At 44.9% G+C, this 17,328-nt stretch overlaps 1 protein-coding gene across 5 annotated transcripts in view; it reads left to right on the forward strand.

Moving 5' to 3' along the window:
- The first annotated feature begins 2,322 nt into the window (after positions 1-2,322).
- nckipsd (NCK interacting protein with SH3 domain) overlaps positions 2,323-17,328 on the forward strand; it is a 257,102-nt gene continuing 242,096 nt past the window's right edge. For 2 of the 5 annotated variants that reach the window (XM_080184829.1, XM_080184853.1), the window contains exons 1-5: positions 2,428-2,543; positions 13,293-13,362; positions 13,459-13,688; positions 13,772-14,047; positions 14,123-14,330. In XM_080184829.1, the coding sequence (XP_080040955.1) occupies positions 13,309-13,362; positions 13,459-13,688; positions 13,772-14,047; positions 14,123-14,330 (768 nt within the window). In that variant the 5' untranslated portion in view covers positions 2,428-2,543; positions 13,293-13,308. Of the gene's footprint in view, positions 2,544-12,216; positions 12,387-13,292; positions 13,363-13,458; positions 13,689-13,771; positions 14,048-14,122; positions 14,331-17,328 lie in introns of all 5 variants that reach the window. The other 3 variants (XM_080184836.1, XM_080184846.1, XM_080184870.1) reach the window with 3 other exon arrangements.

Raw genomic sequence — 17,328 nt, forward strand, 5'->3', positions numbered from 1 at the left:
ATTTGTTCCTTAAATGCCTGCCATTGCCTATCCACTGTCTTTCTTTTCAATAATGTTTCCTAGTTCATCATGGCCAATTCATGCCTCATACTATCATAGTTAGTTTTATGAGATTCAAGACCCTGATCTCAGAATCAATGACATCACTATCCAACTTGACAAATAATTCTACCATTTTATGATCACTTGTCCCCAAGGGTTTTCTCACAACTAGACTGCCAATGAATCCTTTCTCATTGCAAAACACCCAGTCCAAGATGGCCTAGTTTTTTGTTGTTTCCTGAATGTATTGCTCCAGAAAATCATTCCATATGCACTCCAGAAATTCCTCCTCTATTTTACTGTGACTGATTTGACTCTCCCAATTTATATGCAGATTAAACTCGCCTATAATCACATGTTCCTTTAACACATGCATCTGATGGTCTGAATACCACCCCCACTAATGCTTTTGCTCGTTCCTTAACTTGACCCATACTGATTGCATATCATCTTTCCTCAGTATTGTATCCATATCATCTTTAATCAACAATGCAACTCCACCACCTTTTCCTTTCCATTTGTCCTTTCTAAACACTGAATTGTCCTCAATGTTTAGTTCCCATCCTTGCTCACTTTGGAGCCATATCTCCATCGTACCAACTATATAACAGCCCTTTATATCTATCTGTGCAACTAATTCATCCATTTTGTTTCGAATGCTCCGAGCCTTCAGGTACAAAAACCTGAAGTGGCAAGTTTTAACATTTCTTTTTCCTTTCCTATTATTTTTTACTCAGTCTTATCTGACTCAGGCCCTTGATTTCTCTGCTTATCACTTTCCTTATTCTCCTTACTGTCCTTTCCTTTTGTGCTTAATTCCCCTGCTCTGAGTCCTTGCAAATGTTCCTATCCCACACCACATTAGTTTAAACCCTCCCCAACTATTCTAGCAAGTACCCTCCACCTCCCCTCCCCCCAAGACATCAGTCCCGGTCCTGCCCAGGTGTAATGAGTTTTGGTTTGCAACTTTCCCGAGCTTCTTTTGTTAACCACAGATGGGGGTCCTCCTTTAGAGTTTAAGAATATACTTATCCTAAGTATGCTGAAATATCCCCTTAAATGTCTGCTGCTGCTGCTGTGCTGATTTGTCCCCAGCTTGGTATCTCACTTTAGCTACCTCAGCTTTCATGCCCACATAGTTACCTTTATTTAAGTTTAAAATACCAGTCCTAGGCCCATTCTTTTCCCTTTCAAACTCAGTGTAAAATTCAATCATATAATGGTCGCTGCTGCCGAGGGGTGCCTAATCTCTGAGGTCATTAATCAATCCTGTCTCATTGCGCAACACTAAGTCTCACATTATCTGTTCTCTAGAATGTGTTGCTCTAAGAAACTAACTCAAAAGCATTCTATGAATCCCCCATCCAGGCTATTACTGCCAATCTGATTATTTCAGTTTATATGGAGATTAAAGTCACCTATAGATTATTCCTGTCCCTTTATCACAGGGACCCAACATTTTGTCTTGGGTACTTTGTCCTACATTGTAGTTACTGTGAAGAGGTCTGTAGACCACTCCCACTCATGATTTATTTCCCCTACTCCTTCTCATCTCCACCCAAACTGATTCTACATCCTGATCTCCTGAACTGAGATCATTTTTGGCTATTGCACCAATATCATCCTTGACTAACCGTGCTATCTTTCCACCTTTATCAAACTTCCTGTTCTTTTTGAATGTCACATATTCCTCAATACTTAGGGCCCAATCAGATCATATTTATTTACTTCAATGTGCCCTATAAATTTGTTTACCTTGTTATGAATGCTACATAGTCTGATACAGAACTATATTCTGTCATTGTGCCTCTTTGTAGCCTGTTGGTTCAGTTGCTAGATGGTGGGCATTTTAATCCAAGTGTCATTGGATCAAGTTAAATTGGGAATCACATTTACTGAAATGTCCTGAATGTATATCTTCATCATTGACTGAATCATCAGAAGCAGTCTTTACAGGGAAAACAATTGAAAATGATAGACTGTAGATACAGTAACTTGCACTTGGCTAAGAACTGGGGAGACATAGAATAGGATAATTGCAACTTCATTGTTAGTCTCTGTCAAGCCAACTTTTTTTGTTATAAGCAAGTCATGCCAGTCATACACCGATTGCAACTGCGTATGAACAAGAAGTGCGCCCCCAATCGTTTCAGCATTGAGGAGCAATTAAACATGGGCGAGTTTAAAGCAGCAAAATCCCTTTCAGAGAGGAGGCGTGTCCCTTTAAGACGCTGCGTGGCCGCGCGGACCGCAATGAGGGGAGGTGCGCGCGCAGCCGGAGCTCAGCGGGAGAGGAGAGAGGGAGAGAGAGAGCCGCCATAACCGACACCATGTACCGAGCTCTCTACACCTTCCACTCGGCAGAGCCGCACTCACTGCACTTCACCGCCGGGGAGAGCTTCGTCATTCTGGAGCGGAGCAACCAGCACTGGTGGCTAGCGTCCAAGAGCAGCACCGGGGAGGTGGGCTACATTCCCGCCTCCTACATCCAGAGAGACCAGGTGAGGGAGTGGGGGAGCCCGGTCCCGCGAGGAGGAGGAGAAAAGCTCGGTCCGGCGGAGGGTGAAGGGAGGGAAAGGCCCGGGGAGGGGGAGGGGAAGGGGGAGGAGCGGGGGGAGGGCCTGGGGACAGGGATGGGGATGCGAGGATGGGCCTGGGGACGGGGAGGTGGGAGGAAGGGCCCGGCCCGGTATCAGTATTCAGCAGAGCACAACAACGCCCCCTCACTGCAGACAGGGCCGCTCCTGCCGGCCCCTGGGCCAGGGACAAGGTGTCACTTAATCCTGGGGGTGGGGGAGTGGGTGGAGAATTAGATGTTTGTTGGGGTGAGAGTGATTGACGGGTGTGAGGAGGGCTGAGCGCATGAGTGAGTGAAGGGGGAGCGGTGGGTGTGAGGGAGGGGGGAGGGGGGAGTGGGGGGTAGCGGTGGGCACGAGGGAGGGGGGAGCGGGGGGTAGCGGCGGGCAGGAGGGAGGGGGGAGCGGGGGGTAGCGGCGGGCAGGAGGGAGGGGGAGCGGGGGGTAGCGGCGGGCAGGAGGGAGGGGGGAGCGGGGGGTAGCGGCGGGCAGGAGGGAGGGAGGAGCGGGGGGTAGCGGCGGGCAGGAGGGAGGGGGGAGCGGGGGGTAGCGGCGGGCAGGAGGGAGGGGGGAGCGGCGGGCAGGAGGGAGGGGGAGCGGGGGGTAGCGGCGGGCAGGAGGGAGGGGGGAGCGGGGGGTAGCGGTGGGCAGGAGGGAGGGGGAGCGGGGGGTAGCGGCGGGCAGGAGGGAGGGGGAGCGGGGGTAGCGGCGGGCAGGAGGGAGGGGGAGCGGGGGGTAGCGGCGGGCAGGAGGGAGGGGGGAGCGGGGGGTAGCGGCGGGCACGAGGGAGGGGGAGCGGGGGGTAGCGGCGGGCACGAGGGAGGGGGAGCGGGGGGTAGCGGCGGGCACGAGGGAGGGGGAGCGGGGGGTAGTGGCGGGCACGAGGGAGGGGGAGCGGGGGGTAGTGGCGGGCACGAGGGAGGGGGAGCGGGGGGTAGCGGCGGGCACGAGGGAGGGGGAGCAGGGGGTAGCGGCGGGCACGAGGGAGGGGGAGCAGGGGGTAGCGGCGGGCACGAGGGAGGGGGTAGCGGCGGGCACGAGGGAGGGGGGTGCAGGGGGTAGCAGCGGGCACGAGGGAGGGGGTAGTGGTGGGCGCGAGTGGGGGGGTAGTGGTGGGCACGAGTGGGGGGGAGCGGGGGGTAGTGGCGGGCACGAGGGAGGGGGGAGCGGCGGGCACGAGGGGGGAGCAGGGGTAGTGGCGGGCACGAGGGGGGAGCGGGGGGGTAGCGGCGGGCACGAGGGGGGAGCGGGGGGGTAGCGGCGGGCACGAGGGGGAGTGGGGGGGTAGCGGCGGGCACGAGGGGGGAGCGGGGGGTAGCGGCGGGCACGAGGGGGGAGCGGGGGGCACGAGGGAGGGGGGAGCGGGGGGGTAGCGGCGGGCGTGAGGGAGGGGGGAGCGGGGGGGTAGCGGCGGGCGTGAGGGAGGGGGGAGCGGGGGGGTAGCGGCGGGCACGAGGGAGGGGGAGCGGGGGGTAGCGGCGGGCACGAGGGAGGGGGAGCAGGGGGTAGCGGCGGGCACGAGGGAGGGGGAGCAGGGGGTAGCGGCGGGCACGAGGGAGGGGGTAGCGGTGGGCACGAGGGAGGGGGGTGCAGGGGGTAGCGGCGGGCACGAGGGAGGGGGTAGTGGTGGGCACGAGTGGGGGGGTAGTGGTGGGCACGAGTGGGGGGGAGCGGGGGGTAGTGGCGGGCACGAGGGAGGGGGGAGCGGCGGGCACGAGGGGGGAGCAGGGGTAGTGGCGGGCACGAGGGGGGAGCGGGGGGGTAGCGGCGGGCACGAGGGGGGAGCGGGGGGGTAGCGGCGGGCACGAGGGGGAGTGGGGGGGTAGCGGCGGGCACGAGGGGGAGCGGGGGGTAGCGGCGGGCACGAGGGGGGAGCGGGGGGCACGAGGGAGGGGGGAGCGGGGGGTAGCGGCGGGCGTGAGGGAGGGGGGAGCGGGGGGGTAGCGGCGGGCGTGAGGGAGGGGGGAGCGGGGGGGTAGCGGCGGGCACGAGGGAGGGGGGAGCGGGGGGGTAGCGGCGGGCACGAGGGAGGGGGAGCGGGGGGGAGCGGCGGGCGTGAGGGAGGGGGGAGCGGGGGGGTAGCGGCGGGCGTGAGGGAGGGGGGAGCGGGGGGTAGCGGCGGGCGTGAGGGAGGGGGGAGCGGTGGGCGTGGGGGGGAGCGGGGGTAGTGGCGGGAGTGTGGGGTAATGGTGGGTGCGTGGAGTAGCGGTGGGCGTGTGGGGGGAGCGTGGGGTTGCGGCGGGTACGTAGGAGGGGGGAGAGTGGGGTAGCGGTGGGAGTGTGGAGTAGAGGCAGGTGTGTGGGAGGGGGGAGTGTGGGGTAGCGGCGAGCGTGGGGTAGCGGTGGGCGCGTGGGAGGGGTAGCGGTGGGCGCGTGGGAGGGGGAGCGTGGGGTAGCGGCGGGCGCGTGGGAGGGAGAGCGTGGGGTAGCGGCGGGTGCGTGGGAGGGGGAGCGTGGGGTAGCGGGTGAGGGGGCAGTGGTGGGAGGGAGTGGTGGGTGTGAGGGGGCAGGGCTGGGGCCCAAGGGGGCAGCGGCGGGTGTGAGGGGGGCATGGGGCAGCGGTGGGTGTGAGGGGAGGCATGGGGCAGTGGTAGGCGTGAGGGGAGCGGAGGGGGCAAGTGTGCGAGGGGCGGGGGTAGTGGTGCGGGCCGGGGAAGGAGCGGCGGGCGTGTGGAGCAGCGGGCATGGGGAATGGACTTCTGTGTGTGGTGGGGTTAGTGAAGTGGGTGCAAAGGGAGGGGGGGTGCAGGAAATGAAGTGAGCAGGTTCATGTGGGTGCTGCCAAGGGTTGGGTAGGGAGTGGCCCAGGAAGCAGGTAATTGTTGCCTAGGTGTTGTCTTAGGTTGGACGTTTTAATTTGGAATGATGTTGGCTGTTGCGATAGAACTGTGTTAATAATGTTGTTGGTGATGTGTGGTTCCTGCACTAGTAATGCCCATTGGACACCTTGAGCCCAGTTAGATAATTCGCTTCTGAGGCTGGTCTGAAATTCTTTGATTAGTGTAGAAGAGCAGTAATGCCAAACATGGCATGTGTTGTATTTGCCTTTTACACGATTAAAAGAAAGCTGGCAGCCATCAGAGATACTGTTTTGAACAGAGTTTTGAACACTTACGTTTGTTATTAAACAATGTTCTGATGCTGTCTGCAATATTCTATTTCTGATATTGTTTTTAACTTCTACATGTGATACTGTGAGCAGTGTAATTGACAGTCATGTTGAGAGAATGAACAATGATGAAACGCACGTGGGGATCATACTTAATGCTGTTTAAATCTTAAATAGTACATCACAGGATCAATACAGTCGCGTTTAAGCCTTCCACTCACACACAACTGTCCATTTGCCGTTTGGATTTGCAGCAAACTTCTTCACTGTATGCCTTTCAAAAAACTTTGATCACGACTTGTGGTATTCTAAACTTAAATACAGTCTGCTCACATCTTTCAATTGAGAAAGCGTGTGGGTGTCCAATCAATATCTTGTGCTCAGTATTTCACTGCAGTGCCAGAAATGACGTTGCTATTAACCGTGTTGTTTTGCATTTGTGAAATGCTTTACCCAGAACTCACTTGTGCGAACAGTGCTTGTCAATTATAGTACTCGCACTGATGTAAATGAAAAACCTTTAATGTACTGTCACCGGTGTGATATCCTAACAACAGCTCAGTATATTGTTAGAAGTGAAAGTGGGCTTTTTATTATAGAATGATTCCCTGTGATCTAAGTGACCCTGGTTCAATTATATTTCTGCTGTAGTGGCTCTTGACACTGATGCAGAGTTCGGTGTGATTGTAGGAAGAGTGAAATTAAAGACAATGCCCAGCTCATTTTCAATGATCTGATCGATTTAGCTGCTGATTGGGCATTTGTTCCAGTTGATGACCTGTACTAAAAGATGGATGACTAAATTGATAATGTGATACTGCAAGGGCTCTTTAATGGGAACATGCTCTAACGGTTAAGTACTGGCTGCATCTGAACATCCACCTTCTGTTTTGGAATGGTGAACTTGAAGCTAATAACAGCACTCCTAAAATGTTGTGCTTGAATCCCTATTCTAACATAGAACCACTGTTCTGTCAATCAGTACAAATCAGTTGAAGCTGGAAATAGCATGTTCAGCATGTTTTGTTTTTTTCCGTATTTACCCGCATTTTGCAAGTTAATATTCTTGCTTTGGTAGTTGCTGGCTTTCAAAACAAAATGCAGTTTTTCCTGACTTTTTCAATTCTGTTCATTTAAAATTTAATTGTGTTCCATTTTCAATGTCTGGCTGACATTTTTCTGTATAAATGTCATTTGCTGGAGTTTGATGCAATGATCCTGTGATTGTTTTGTCTTGAAGTAGTAAAGGTAAATATCCAGATCAGCTTGGTTTTAAAACAAAAATCAAGTTTTTTTTTAAAAGTAAAAAGCAGATTGGATGTCCATTTGAAAGCTGGTGTAAATCTCTCGAGTTAATGTTTCAAATTGATTGGGATCTCCTTTTCTGTTTGACATCTGCAGTAATCCCGTATTTCACTGAGGATATCTCACTGGTGACAGTGAGTTGGCCATAACTCACAAATGCTGTGGGCGCGAGTGAGTTATGGTGGTCCTTTGCACGAGTGAGCTGCATATGCCAGGAACTCTGAGCTCACTGGTGAGGTATGCTGCATTATTCTATGGGAGTGAACGAGCCCTTCAATCATCACACACCTTTTCAATTCAGATCCTTAATGCACATAATAGGGCCCACCAGGTGCTGTTATACAATTGTTCATTTGTATGGTTGGTGATCTCTCTTCTTTGGTCAAATGTTTTAATATCAGTAAATAGTGCCAGCATTGTTCACTCTCTTAGAATTTAAACCAAAAAAATTCCAGATGGTGGTGACTTTAAATTTTGACCAAAATTCAAAGTATGTAATGGTTAAAACTTTAAAGTGGGGGTAAGAGATGTTTTCTACTTTTTAATTCAATCTTATCTAAATAGAAGTAGCCAGTCAGCCGGCTCATGATATTTGTTAATTTGAGGAGGAGAAATCCTTAATCTTGAGACATAAAACTTTAAATTCTTCCATTTATCTTCTTACTGAATGGCGCATCTCCCCTCCATCTATAGATGGGATAACTGGCTGCCACAGTATCTTTTATCAACTAATAGCTGGCTGGACTTTCTAAAACAAAAGTAATGAAAATTTGATCACCTGGGGTTACCAGGCAACTGTGAATTTCAACCCCTGCTTTAATGTTAAATGTGTGCATGTCACATGTATTTGACCAGCGTATTGGCTATTATTGCATGTTTTGAATTATTTTGTCAATATTCTAGTTCTGTTGTGTGGGCATCTAGTAATTTGTTAAAACGTCCTTTTTTAACTTTTCTTTAAAATGACAGTGCCGTTTTCCATCTACATATCTTCATCTTTTGTTTTTGTTGGATATTTTTCCACTTCCAACTTCAAGCAGATTGATAGTTACTTTAAATTGACATTGATAACTATTTCCTAGAAGTGAGGGACTGCTTACTTTTGACTTCCCATATGATAACTGTTACAGGGCCCTGACCCTGGATACTTCTCTCAAATCAGGACTTCTGGTGTCTAGGCTTCTTCGTTGTGCACAAAAGACCCAGAATTCATGAATGCCAGTGGCATCAGTGAGTTGTAAGGGTCTTGCCTTGCAAGGACAAGAATTGTGCCAGTGTGCTGTCATTGATAATCGCAATGAATAATACATTGCCAATCTGGTCAGCTCAAAAATCCTAGAAATAAACTTAGAATATGTTGGGGATGAAGTATTGAGGTTCTAATAATGAATTGGCTATTAACAAATTTGCATGGCAATTTAAAAACCATTTTGTTGCTTTCCATAGTGTGAAGGAAGTATTCAGAAAATTGCAGTGGTTCATTTAGAAGTCCAGTGAATACAGGGATTTGTGTGGGAGAAAGCAGGATGATATACCTGCCATGGTTCCTTGTGATGTGACTGAAACTCATAGATTCACTTAGTAAACAAATCCCTTTTTTCTGAGAACTGAGTTGAGGACATTTAGAACTTCTCTCAATTTTGCTAATTCACGATAATGGCAGCATGTCTTGATTAAAGATTGGTGATAACTAGTATCCTTCTATCTTTTAAAACTAAAAATAGAGGAATGATCATGAATTTGCTTTCTCATGAAATGAGCAATACCTGTTGTAGCATAGGTAAAGTTGTGTATTGGTCATGAAGTGATTTTCCTATTTTATCTGGAAACTGAGAATAACGTGGTGTGTAGCTTACGAAGAACTGTTTGAGGCAGATACTCCATACCAGTGGTTCCTGTCATTGTAGTTCATTCCTTTAGATATTTGTTCTATCGTGTAACTATTTTGTCTAATGTGGTGCTGTATGGGATAGTTGGCAGAATTGTGGGCAGGACAACCTCACAATGCAGAGAGTGTGCTGCATGTTTGAGAGTAGGTTCAAAATGTCTTGTGGATTCTCATGTTTTCAAAATTGCTTTGTGTGTTTTGCACTGCTGTTGTGGAATATTGCTTGCCATTGAAAACACAGGTGTAAGCTTGTGGTCAAGATTTCAATGTTCTGCGTAATAAACCAGTCCTGTGCATCAGAGTTCTTGTTTCTATGTGACGTGATGGAGCTCAACATGTTGGGATTTGACTGCTAAGATTGATTGTGTAAGTGGGAAAGCAGCGCGTGGTGATTGTTATAAAAGCAGGATCTTTTAAATCCATTTATCCGTTCTCGCGAATTGTTTTTTATTTGAATACAAGCTTTGCTCACCCATGATTTCTGCTACTGCCGGGATTTGTTCTGAGAGGTTTTCTCTTGAAACTTGAAGACTTGGGCTTTAACTGCACTTGGTGCTGCATTGCATTGCTGTTCTTGATCTTCTTAACTGGATATTGGCTTATCAGCCATTTATATGAGCACCTATTGAGTAGTTGAAGCATACACATCCCAGATTCAAATCCTGGAGTGAGTAATTTAACTTCAGCTATGTATAAAAGCAAAATACTGTGGATGCTGGAAATGCTAGAAAAACTCAGCTCTGGCAGCATCGGAGGAGAGAGAAATCAGAATTAGTTTCGAGTCCAATGTAACTCTTCCAGGCGGGATTCTTTCAAGGAAGAATCCTATTGGATTTGAAATGTTAACTTGGTTTCACTCTTCGTAGATGCTGAGTTTATCCAGCATTTTCTCTCTTTATTTAAGAAGTCGATGCATTCGGGTTGGGAGGAAATTGAGGGAGAGAATCATTTTGCTGTGAATGTTAATTGTTGGTAATGCTGGTGAGCAACCATCGGAACTGTAAAGGTGAACTTCTTTTTGAGAGATTGAGTGAAAAGCAGTCGTATTTGGCCTTCTCTTGTATTGCTGAAGGTGAACTTTAGTTTGTGTTGACTTACTTTGCCAGTAAAGCGGCTAATGAAGCCTTGTCTTGTGTATTGAGAGCAAACGCTCAATTTTTGAAGTGTTTTTGGCTAACAGAGTAATGTTTACTCTATTGTTTGCATAAAGACAAGGATAGGCAGTCATGATGATTTACACCTTCCGCAAGATGGATCATGCATTTCTAGGGAGTTGCTTAAAATAAAGAACTTGCAGTTATGTAGCTTCTAATTAAATGTTGCTGATTATCTTAGTGAGCTTTATATTGAAAATGGAATAAGAGATGCTCTTGTAGATACAATATGAAGGATGTTATTTGATTTGATATTAAAAATGTTTATATTTAGTCATTTGCCACCCACATCGCTCTCCTGTCATTATCTGACTCGCAGCACAGAATTTGCTTCATTGACTGAGAAAATAGTGAATCCTAGATCTGATGGATTTAAATGACTTGTATAAATGTGCCCTGGGAACTGATTGCGTATGGCTGTGTTCTCGAGCCATTTCTGTGCATGATCCAATGTAGAATGGTAAATCACTCACTAGAGGGAAAATTATTTAAGATATAAAAATGAGGCTAGAAGCGAACTTTTTGAAATTTACAGTTGCTGTGGTGTATAAGCCTCAGTAGCATTTGAGTCAAGGATTAGTTATAAATTCTAATTTGGTAGTAAATTGCAGAATGATTTTAGGGTGGGGAGGTAGTTGTGTTCCTCTCTCTTTCTTCAAGCACTTACGTCTGTTCCCTGCCTGAAAAAAGGAATGGATGAATTTTTGCATGTAGCAATATGAGTAGGCCATTCCGCCCATCAAAACTTGTTCCTTGATTCTATTTGGTCATGGCTGATCTGTAGCTCATGTGTTTCCCCACCTTTGTTCTATATATCCAGACATTTTATTGTTAGACTGTTCAATTACAGGTGTAAATCTTTATACTTGGCCACAAATCTAAGTGGACGAGAACAATGTATGTGCCTTTGTTCTAATGTTTTATCTATGATTTTGACTCCGGGGTGAGAGTTTAGTTGTCACCCTATTCCAACTCTGTTCCTTTGCTTGTCGTTCAAGTCTATGCGCTGGTATAGCACATTTTGAAACGTTGAAATGAGAATATATCTATCTTGTAATCGTCCTCTTGAAATGTGGATCATATGGCGACATCTGGGATTGTTCAGGGTGGGTTGTGTCATAGTTGAGTTTTGATGTGACCTGATTGTCGAAACAAAACTAGAAATAAAACGTAAATGCGCTCTAATAATCAATACATTTTGTCCAGTACTAATTTCGAGCTTTTGGTGAACAAGCTGTAGAGGACAACTTTGGAAACCTCAGGCTGATCAGAAATTAATATTTCTGTTTTTGGCTGCATTTGTAGAGGCATTTTCTTATTTTCAATTAGTATTTTTTTATTTTGCATAATTTAGATATTCAAATTGCATGTAAATGGCCCATTTATGCTGCCATTAAATGATATATGTTCAGTTATTTTGGAATTGTAAATTTTGAGTGGTAAATATGTGCCTTAAACCTTGGGGAGAAAGATTAGTAGGAAAATCCACCACAATGTAATGTAGAAAAATGGAATACATTTTCACAGTTTTCACTTGTAAATATCATTTAATAATTATCCTGATCTCTTTACATTAATGCTAACTGTAAATCTCTGAATTTTTTTATCAGTGCTGCTGTTTGCCTAAATTGGGTCCAACTAATGCTGCAGGATATGACAGAAATGTAAAGTGGTCTTACAAATACCTAAGTAATAAACCATTTAATTGTAGTCCTAATTCATTTGTGAATACAGCTCTTGGTTAAGGTTGAATGCAAGCTGCCATGCGTTTCCCATGAGTTAGTGTATTGTAGATATTCATGGAGGAAATATATTTGCGTTCTTGGGAGGGAGTGACAAAGGGACATATGTGCATGTCAGGGTGATATTTTGCATTTTGGCCTCCTGGTGTATGTACAGAGTAGACGAGGCAGTATTTGCACTGAAAGAAATGCAAACACTTCCTGAAGAATTCTTTTGTAGTCACGAGTACTTGCTGTTTTTTCCTGCCTGCTAACTATCACCAAAACAGAGTTGCCCTCCCACCCCCACTCCATGTATTTTATTTTGAAAAGCAGCCTATGGTCAGTTTTAATTCAATCAGGGCTCCAAAACTGTGGTCTTTAGTTTTCAATCTTTTTTTGGTGGTCTTGGGGACTTGAGGAAGCTTTGCGGCTACAGTGGGGAAAAGACTACTGAAGCATGTGAGAATCGACAGATGTATTCGTTCACAAGATGGGCAACTTTGGAGGAACTCAGCAAGGCTGTGGAAGGACCAGCTGGTTTTGATGTGCAGTTGTGACGCTAAAAGGGTGCAAGTTAAGTTTTGAAAGGTAAGAGGAAAATAATATATAGTGTGTTTTTAAATGTGTTTTTATTCCTTTCAATAAAATTTATACAGTACTGTGGGGTAGTAAAGGCTTTGAAGGAGACATGAAAAGAAGTATTCAATTTAGGCTTTTGAATTTTCAGTGAACATTGCCAAGCTTGACATTTAGGATGGAAATGTATGTTTGAGAAATTTCACAAAACAATTCATTATTGTAGGGCAACAGTAGAGACAGGCAGCAATTAATTAACGGTAATGAAGTACACATAGGAGTAATATGTTATTGTGCAAAGGCCGCAAAGCATTGTGATGAAATTGAACATATGATTTGTGAAGGAGGTTCAGTGTGTTTGTATGATTGAATAATGGAGAATTAGTTGTTGATTGGATAAAGACAGCCAACAAGATATTTTTAGTTTATTTCTATTACAGAAGTATAAGGAATGGGGCTGTGCTTTTTGAATAATTTATAGTTTCCACAATAGGTAACTCTTATAGTATCTTTGTAATATTTGCTATTGCCAGCAATCCATTCCATTAATTCCAATGGTACCGAAGAGCCCCAGTGACTCGGAATTACCAAAGCATGGTTAAGTTGACATATGGATGGTTCAAATTTAGCAGCTTCCCTAGAATGAGTGTCTTAAGTAATTACACTTATTTAACTAATTGAATGATTTGGAATTGAAGCATTAACAAAGATGATGCTTAAAAAGTGTGTTCTAAATTTAAAAACCTATATAGATACTTAAATATTAAAGGAAAAGCCAAAAGATGAAACCAGTCAAATGATTTAAAAGCTTTTATTGTTCACAGAAGCAGAAAGGATAAAAACACATTTAAAATTTATCATTCTTTTATTTAAGCATTTCGTATTTTATTTTTAACTTCATGTTTCACATTTTTCCAGTTTGGATGGACATGCAATGCATCGCTCTATTTTAGAATTGTTTCACCGTAAAACTACAAGATCACCTGAGGTAATAATTTTGATTTTTTTTAAAAAATAATGTTTTTAACAATTTTATTTTAAAAATGATCACTTGAAATGCAATCTCCGCATCTTTCCTTTGCAGAATGCTGAAGGGGATTTTGCTAATGGCCATGAGATTGATGAAGATGATGACAAAGGAGCTGAAAACTATACCAATTGTTTGGATGACGAACTGAAGGAAACCTCTGACCTTGATTTTGGAGCAATGAGAAAATGTAAAGGAAGTAACTGTGGAATCAAGTCATGGATTCAAATGGATCCACGATTGTTCTGTTTTCTATATGATGAGCAACAGAACAAGTGCTATTGCAAGTAAGCATAACTATTTAACAAGTGTATATTACTGAAAGTTCCATGATGAAATGCACGCAAATTTTTTTTGTGCTCTCTTTTAGAGTCTGCGTTGATAATAGCATTACTGACACTGAGTGGACAAGTGGTAGGTCTCAACCGCAAGGTGGGTGGAAAAAAGATTACTTGCTTCGCCACCTGGCCAGTAGGGAACATCTTCAGGCACTGTCCGTTCCATTAAATGCAGCTAACTGGGAGAAGGCGCTGTTTACTGATGCTCTGAACAGTGACTCCAAAGAGGATGTTGTCCACCTCCTCAGAAATGTTCTTTGGCTAATCAAGGAACAGTTGCCCATATCCAAAGCTAAAAGCTTACACAGGTAAAGACTGTTTCTGCAGATTATTATTCTTTTGTGCTGTTTGCATCTCTTTCTGACAATATTTTTTTATTTTAGGTTAATTGAGAGCCATGGTGTGTCATTGGGTAGACGCCACAGAAGTAAAAATTATAGCTGGCAGTTTGTTGCTGCTCTTAATGAACCTGTTGAGGCCGAAAACTTAATAGCATTAAAACAAGCCAGAGTTCATTCTCTGATTGTTGATGAGAGTTCAGATATTGCTACTGAAAAGCACCTGATGATGTACACAAAATTTCTTGCTAAGGTAAGACTTTAAATTTACATACAGTGGGTGGAGGAAGGGGGAAATTATGATGCCAAATGGATATCTATCCAGCAGAAGGCTAACAACAAACTTGACTGCTGTTGTCAATGAAGGTATTTTTTCAGAGAGACATTCTCAGCGTTGTAGTGTCATTCTGATTCTGTCATGATTCCTCTTTCTGTAGATTTTAACCAACTTAATTGAATTTTGTGAATTGTCTTTTGGAAGTAGAGCAGAGTTAAAATCTGTGACTTGTTTGTTTTCAGCACTGAGTCCTGCAAAGCATATCAGTAACTTTTAGATAAACTATTTGGTTTAGATTCCTTACCAAAATGGTGCTGCTTGTATGAACGTGATGTCTCATTTCCGATCCACATTATTGAACTGAATTCCAGAGATGTTTGTTGGAGTTGTACTGAATTTTATTTTTAACATACTCTCTTTGGATTCTTCCTGACCTGATGGAGATGCCAGTATTGATATTTGCTCATGAAGTTCTAGATGGTGTCTTTCACATTGTATCAATTGGAAGAAATATTTCTTCCTGTGTGTTTTATCTTACTTTTGAAAGGTTTTAAAGGAAACAATTATTTTTCAGTGGTGGTGTTGTGCTTTTGCTGTTTTGTTATTTCCACCCCCCCCCCCCCCTGCCTTTTTTGCACAGCTCCCTCCCCATTTGATTTCTTCTTCTAGATACTATTGCTGCTGCACATATGCTGGCCCTTGCTGTGTTTTACTTTGCTGTTGCTTCCACCCTCTCCATTTGTAACAGCTTGTATTGGTATATGGGATTGCAAAAACATATTTAATGTCATTCCTTGCATTGAATAAAGCTGAACAAAAGGTAAGTTTATTATCTGGAAACTGCACATGGGACTGGATCACAGAATTGTTACAGCCTATATTGTGCCCAATAACCTCAACTCAAACCTGGCAAGTTACTACCATTTCTGTCACTGAAATGCACCTTAGAATTGTATTTATATAACTTCTGCAATAGTCTTTTCCTTTTTTCTGTGTGGGTGGTAACTGGTGAACTTGTTACCAGGCCTCTTGTCACAGTTTGAATTGGATTGTCTTTGTTTCTCTCTCTCTCCCTTCAGGTATTGCAGATAAGGTTGCAGATTTGTTTTACAGGAAGCCACAGGCTTCATTGTCAAACATAGATGAATTCCACATTTGGGGGAATTTCGTAGTTTTCTGAGTACTTTATATCCAGGGAATTTATAGCTGGAACGCTAAACTTGAAAGGAGCCGCAAGAGATGAAGATGGATGTGAAGTTCCAGCTGACCTGTTCACACCGAGCTTACTCCTGTTACATTAACCCCTCCCTTACTGTACCTTGAACCATGCTTGGCAGATCATTCCATACATTTATCACTGAGAGACAATGTTCTTTCTGCTAGGTTCAAACATTTCTTCAAACTGGATGATTCAACACCAATTGAGCAAATAGATATTGACTCATATTCTTTGGAAATAAAATTGTAAAACGGCCATCTCTTTTTTAGACAATTGCCATCACAACACTGGATATATCCATAAGGGACAATTCTTGTCCTATATGGCCTCCCCTTGAAGCACTAGTTCTTTTTTCCCAACCTAAATAAATATTTGCCTTGTAAGAGCTAATTGCAGCACAGTCTACATTTCTTTGAATTATTTGTTGAGTTGTTCTGCTTTAAAAACTACTTTATCGTTTATCCATAAGTTTTGCGTCTTGTTAGTGGTTAGCAAGTTGGCCATGGGTTAAATGCATTCAGATGTTCTACAAATGCTTGAGTATTTAAAGTTGTCATGTCAGAACATCATCTGGTGGTTTGTAACCGCTTCTTTGCCTGTGCTAGATGGGATGATCTTTGGTTGCAGGATACTTCATGATGATTTATCTCCTTGGCTTCACCCATCATTGTGATTATAGGCTAGTCTTGAAGATCTAATCATATGGTTTCATAAAGAAATACATAGAGGTTGTGACACAACAGCAGACCATTTGGCTCATCCAGTCTGTGGTATTTATTCTTCACCTGAGCAACTTGTCCTTAATACAGTTAACCATTGTTTTCATTTTCCCATACTTTCTGCCTTAACCCCTAAATTGGGAAATGAATTCTATAATCCAGCAACTGTGTAAAACATCCCTCTTGCTATCTATCCTATAACTCTTCGACTTACGGTGGCAGGGTAGCACAGTGGTTAGCACTGCTGCTTCACAGCTCCAGGGACCTGGGTTCGATCCTTGGCTCTGGTCACTGTCTGTGTGGAGTTTGCACATTCTCCTCGTGTCTGTGTGGCTTTCCTCCGGGTACTCTGGTTTCCTCCCACGGCCCAAAGATGTGTGGGTCATGCTAAAATTGCCCCTTAGTGAGGTGCTAAGGTTAGAGGGATTAGTGGGTAAAATATGTAGGGATGTGGGGTTACGGCCTGGGTGGGATTGTGTGGTCAGTGCAGGCTCGATGGGCCAAAGGGCCTCTTTCTGCACTGTAGGGTTCTATGATTCTGCTTAATCTTTTACTTCTGGTTCCACATTCTCGACCCCCTTAATTAATGTACAGTCTGCTTCTATCTACCTTGTTTTATCCTTTCATAATTTTAAGCATTTTGCAAAATTTTGGGCAACAATCTTTGTCCTAGCCTGTCGTCATATTTGCACTTCCTCATTCCAAGAGTGTCACCACTTTTTGACAATCTGAATTCTTGTAAGTCCATTTAAACTGACCACCAGGGCCATCTTGTACACTTTGCGCTCATAATCAATCTACTGAATGCTTTCTCTGATGTTGCATACCCCGTTCCCCAGAGGAAAAACCTGCTTGTTTATTCCACCTGGTGCTATTTTGGGAGCCTTTCTTTTTTCAGTATAAGATGGATATCTGATCTAGTGATGCCAGGCACCAACTGTGATTGTCCTGGTATTGTCAAAGCAAACTGGTTAAAGATACAGCAGGATGCTGAGAGGAAGGAAGTGATGTTTGAGTGAGATAATCGCTGGATGGG

Source organism: Carcharhinus amblyrhynchos, chromosome 3 (assembly GCF_965287045.1).
Source record: "Carcharhinus amblyrhynchos chromosome 3, sCarAmb.v2.hapA, whole genome shotgun sequence".
NCBI classification, from domain to species: Eukaryota; Metazoa; Chordata; class Chondrichthyes; order Carcharhiniformes; family Carcharhinidae; genus Carcharhinus; species Carcharhinus amblyrhynchos.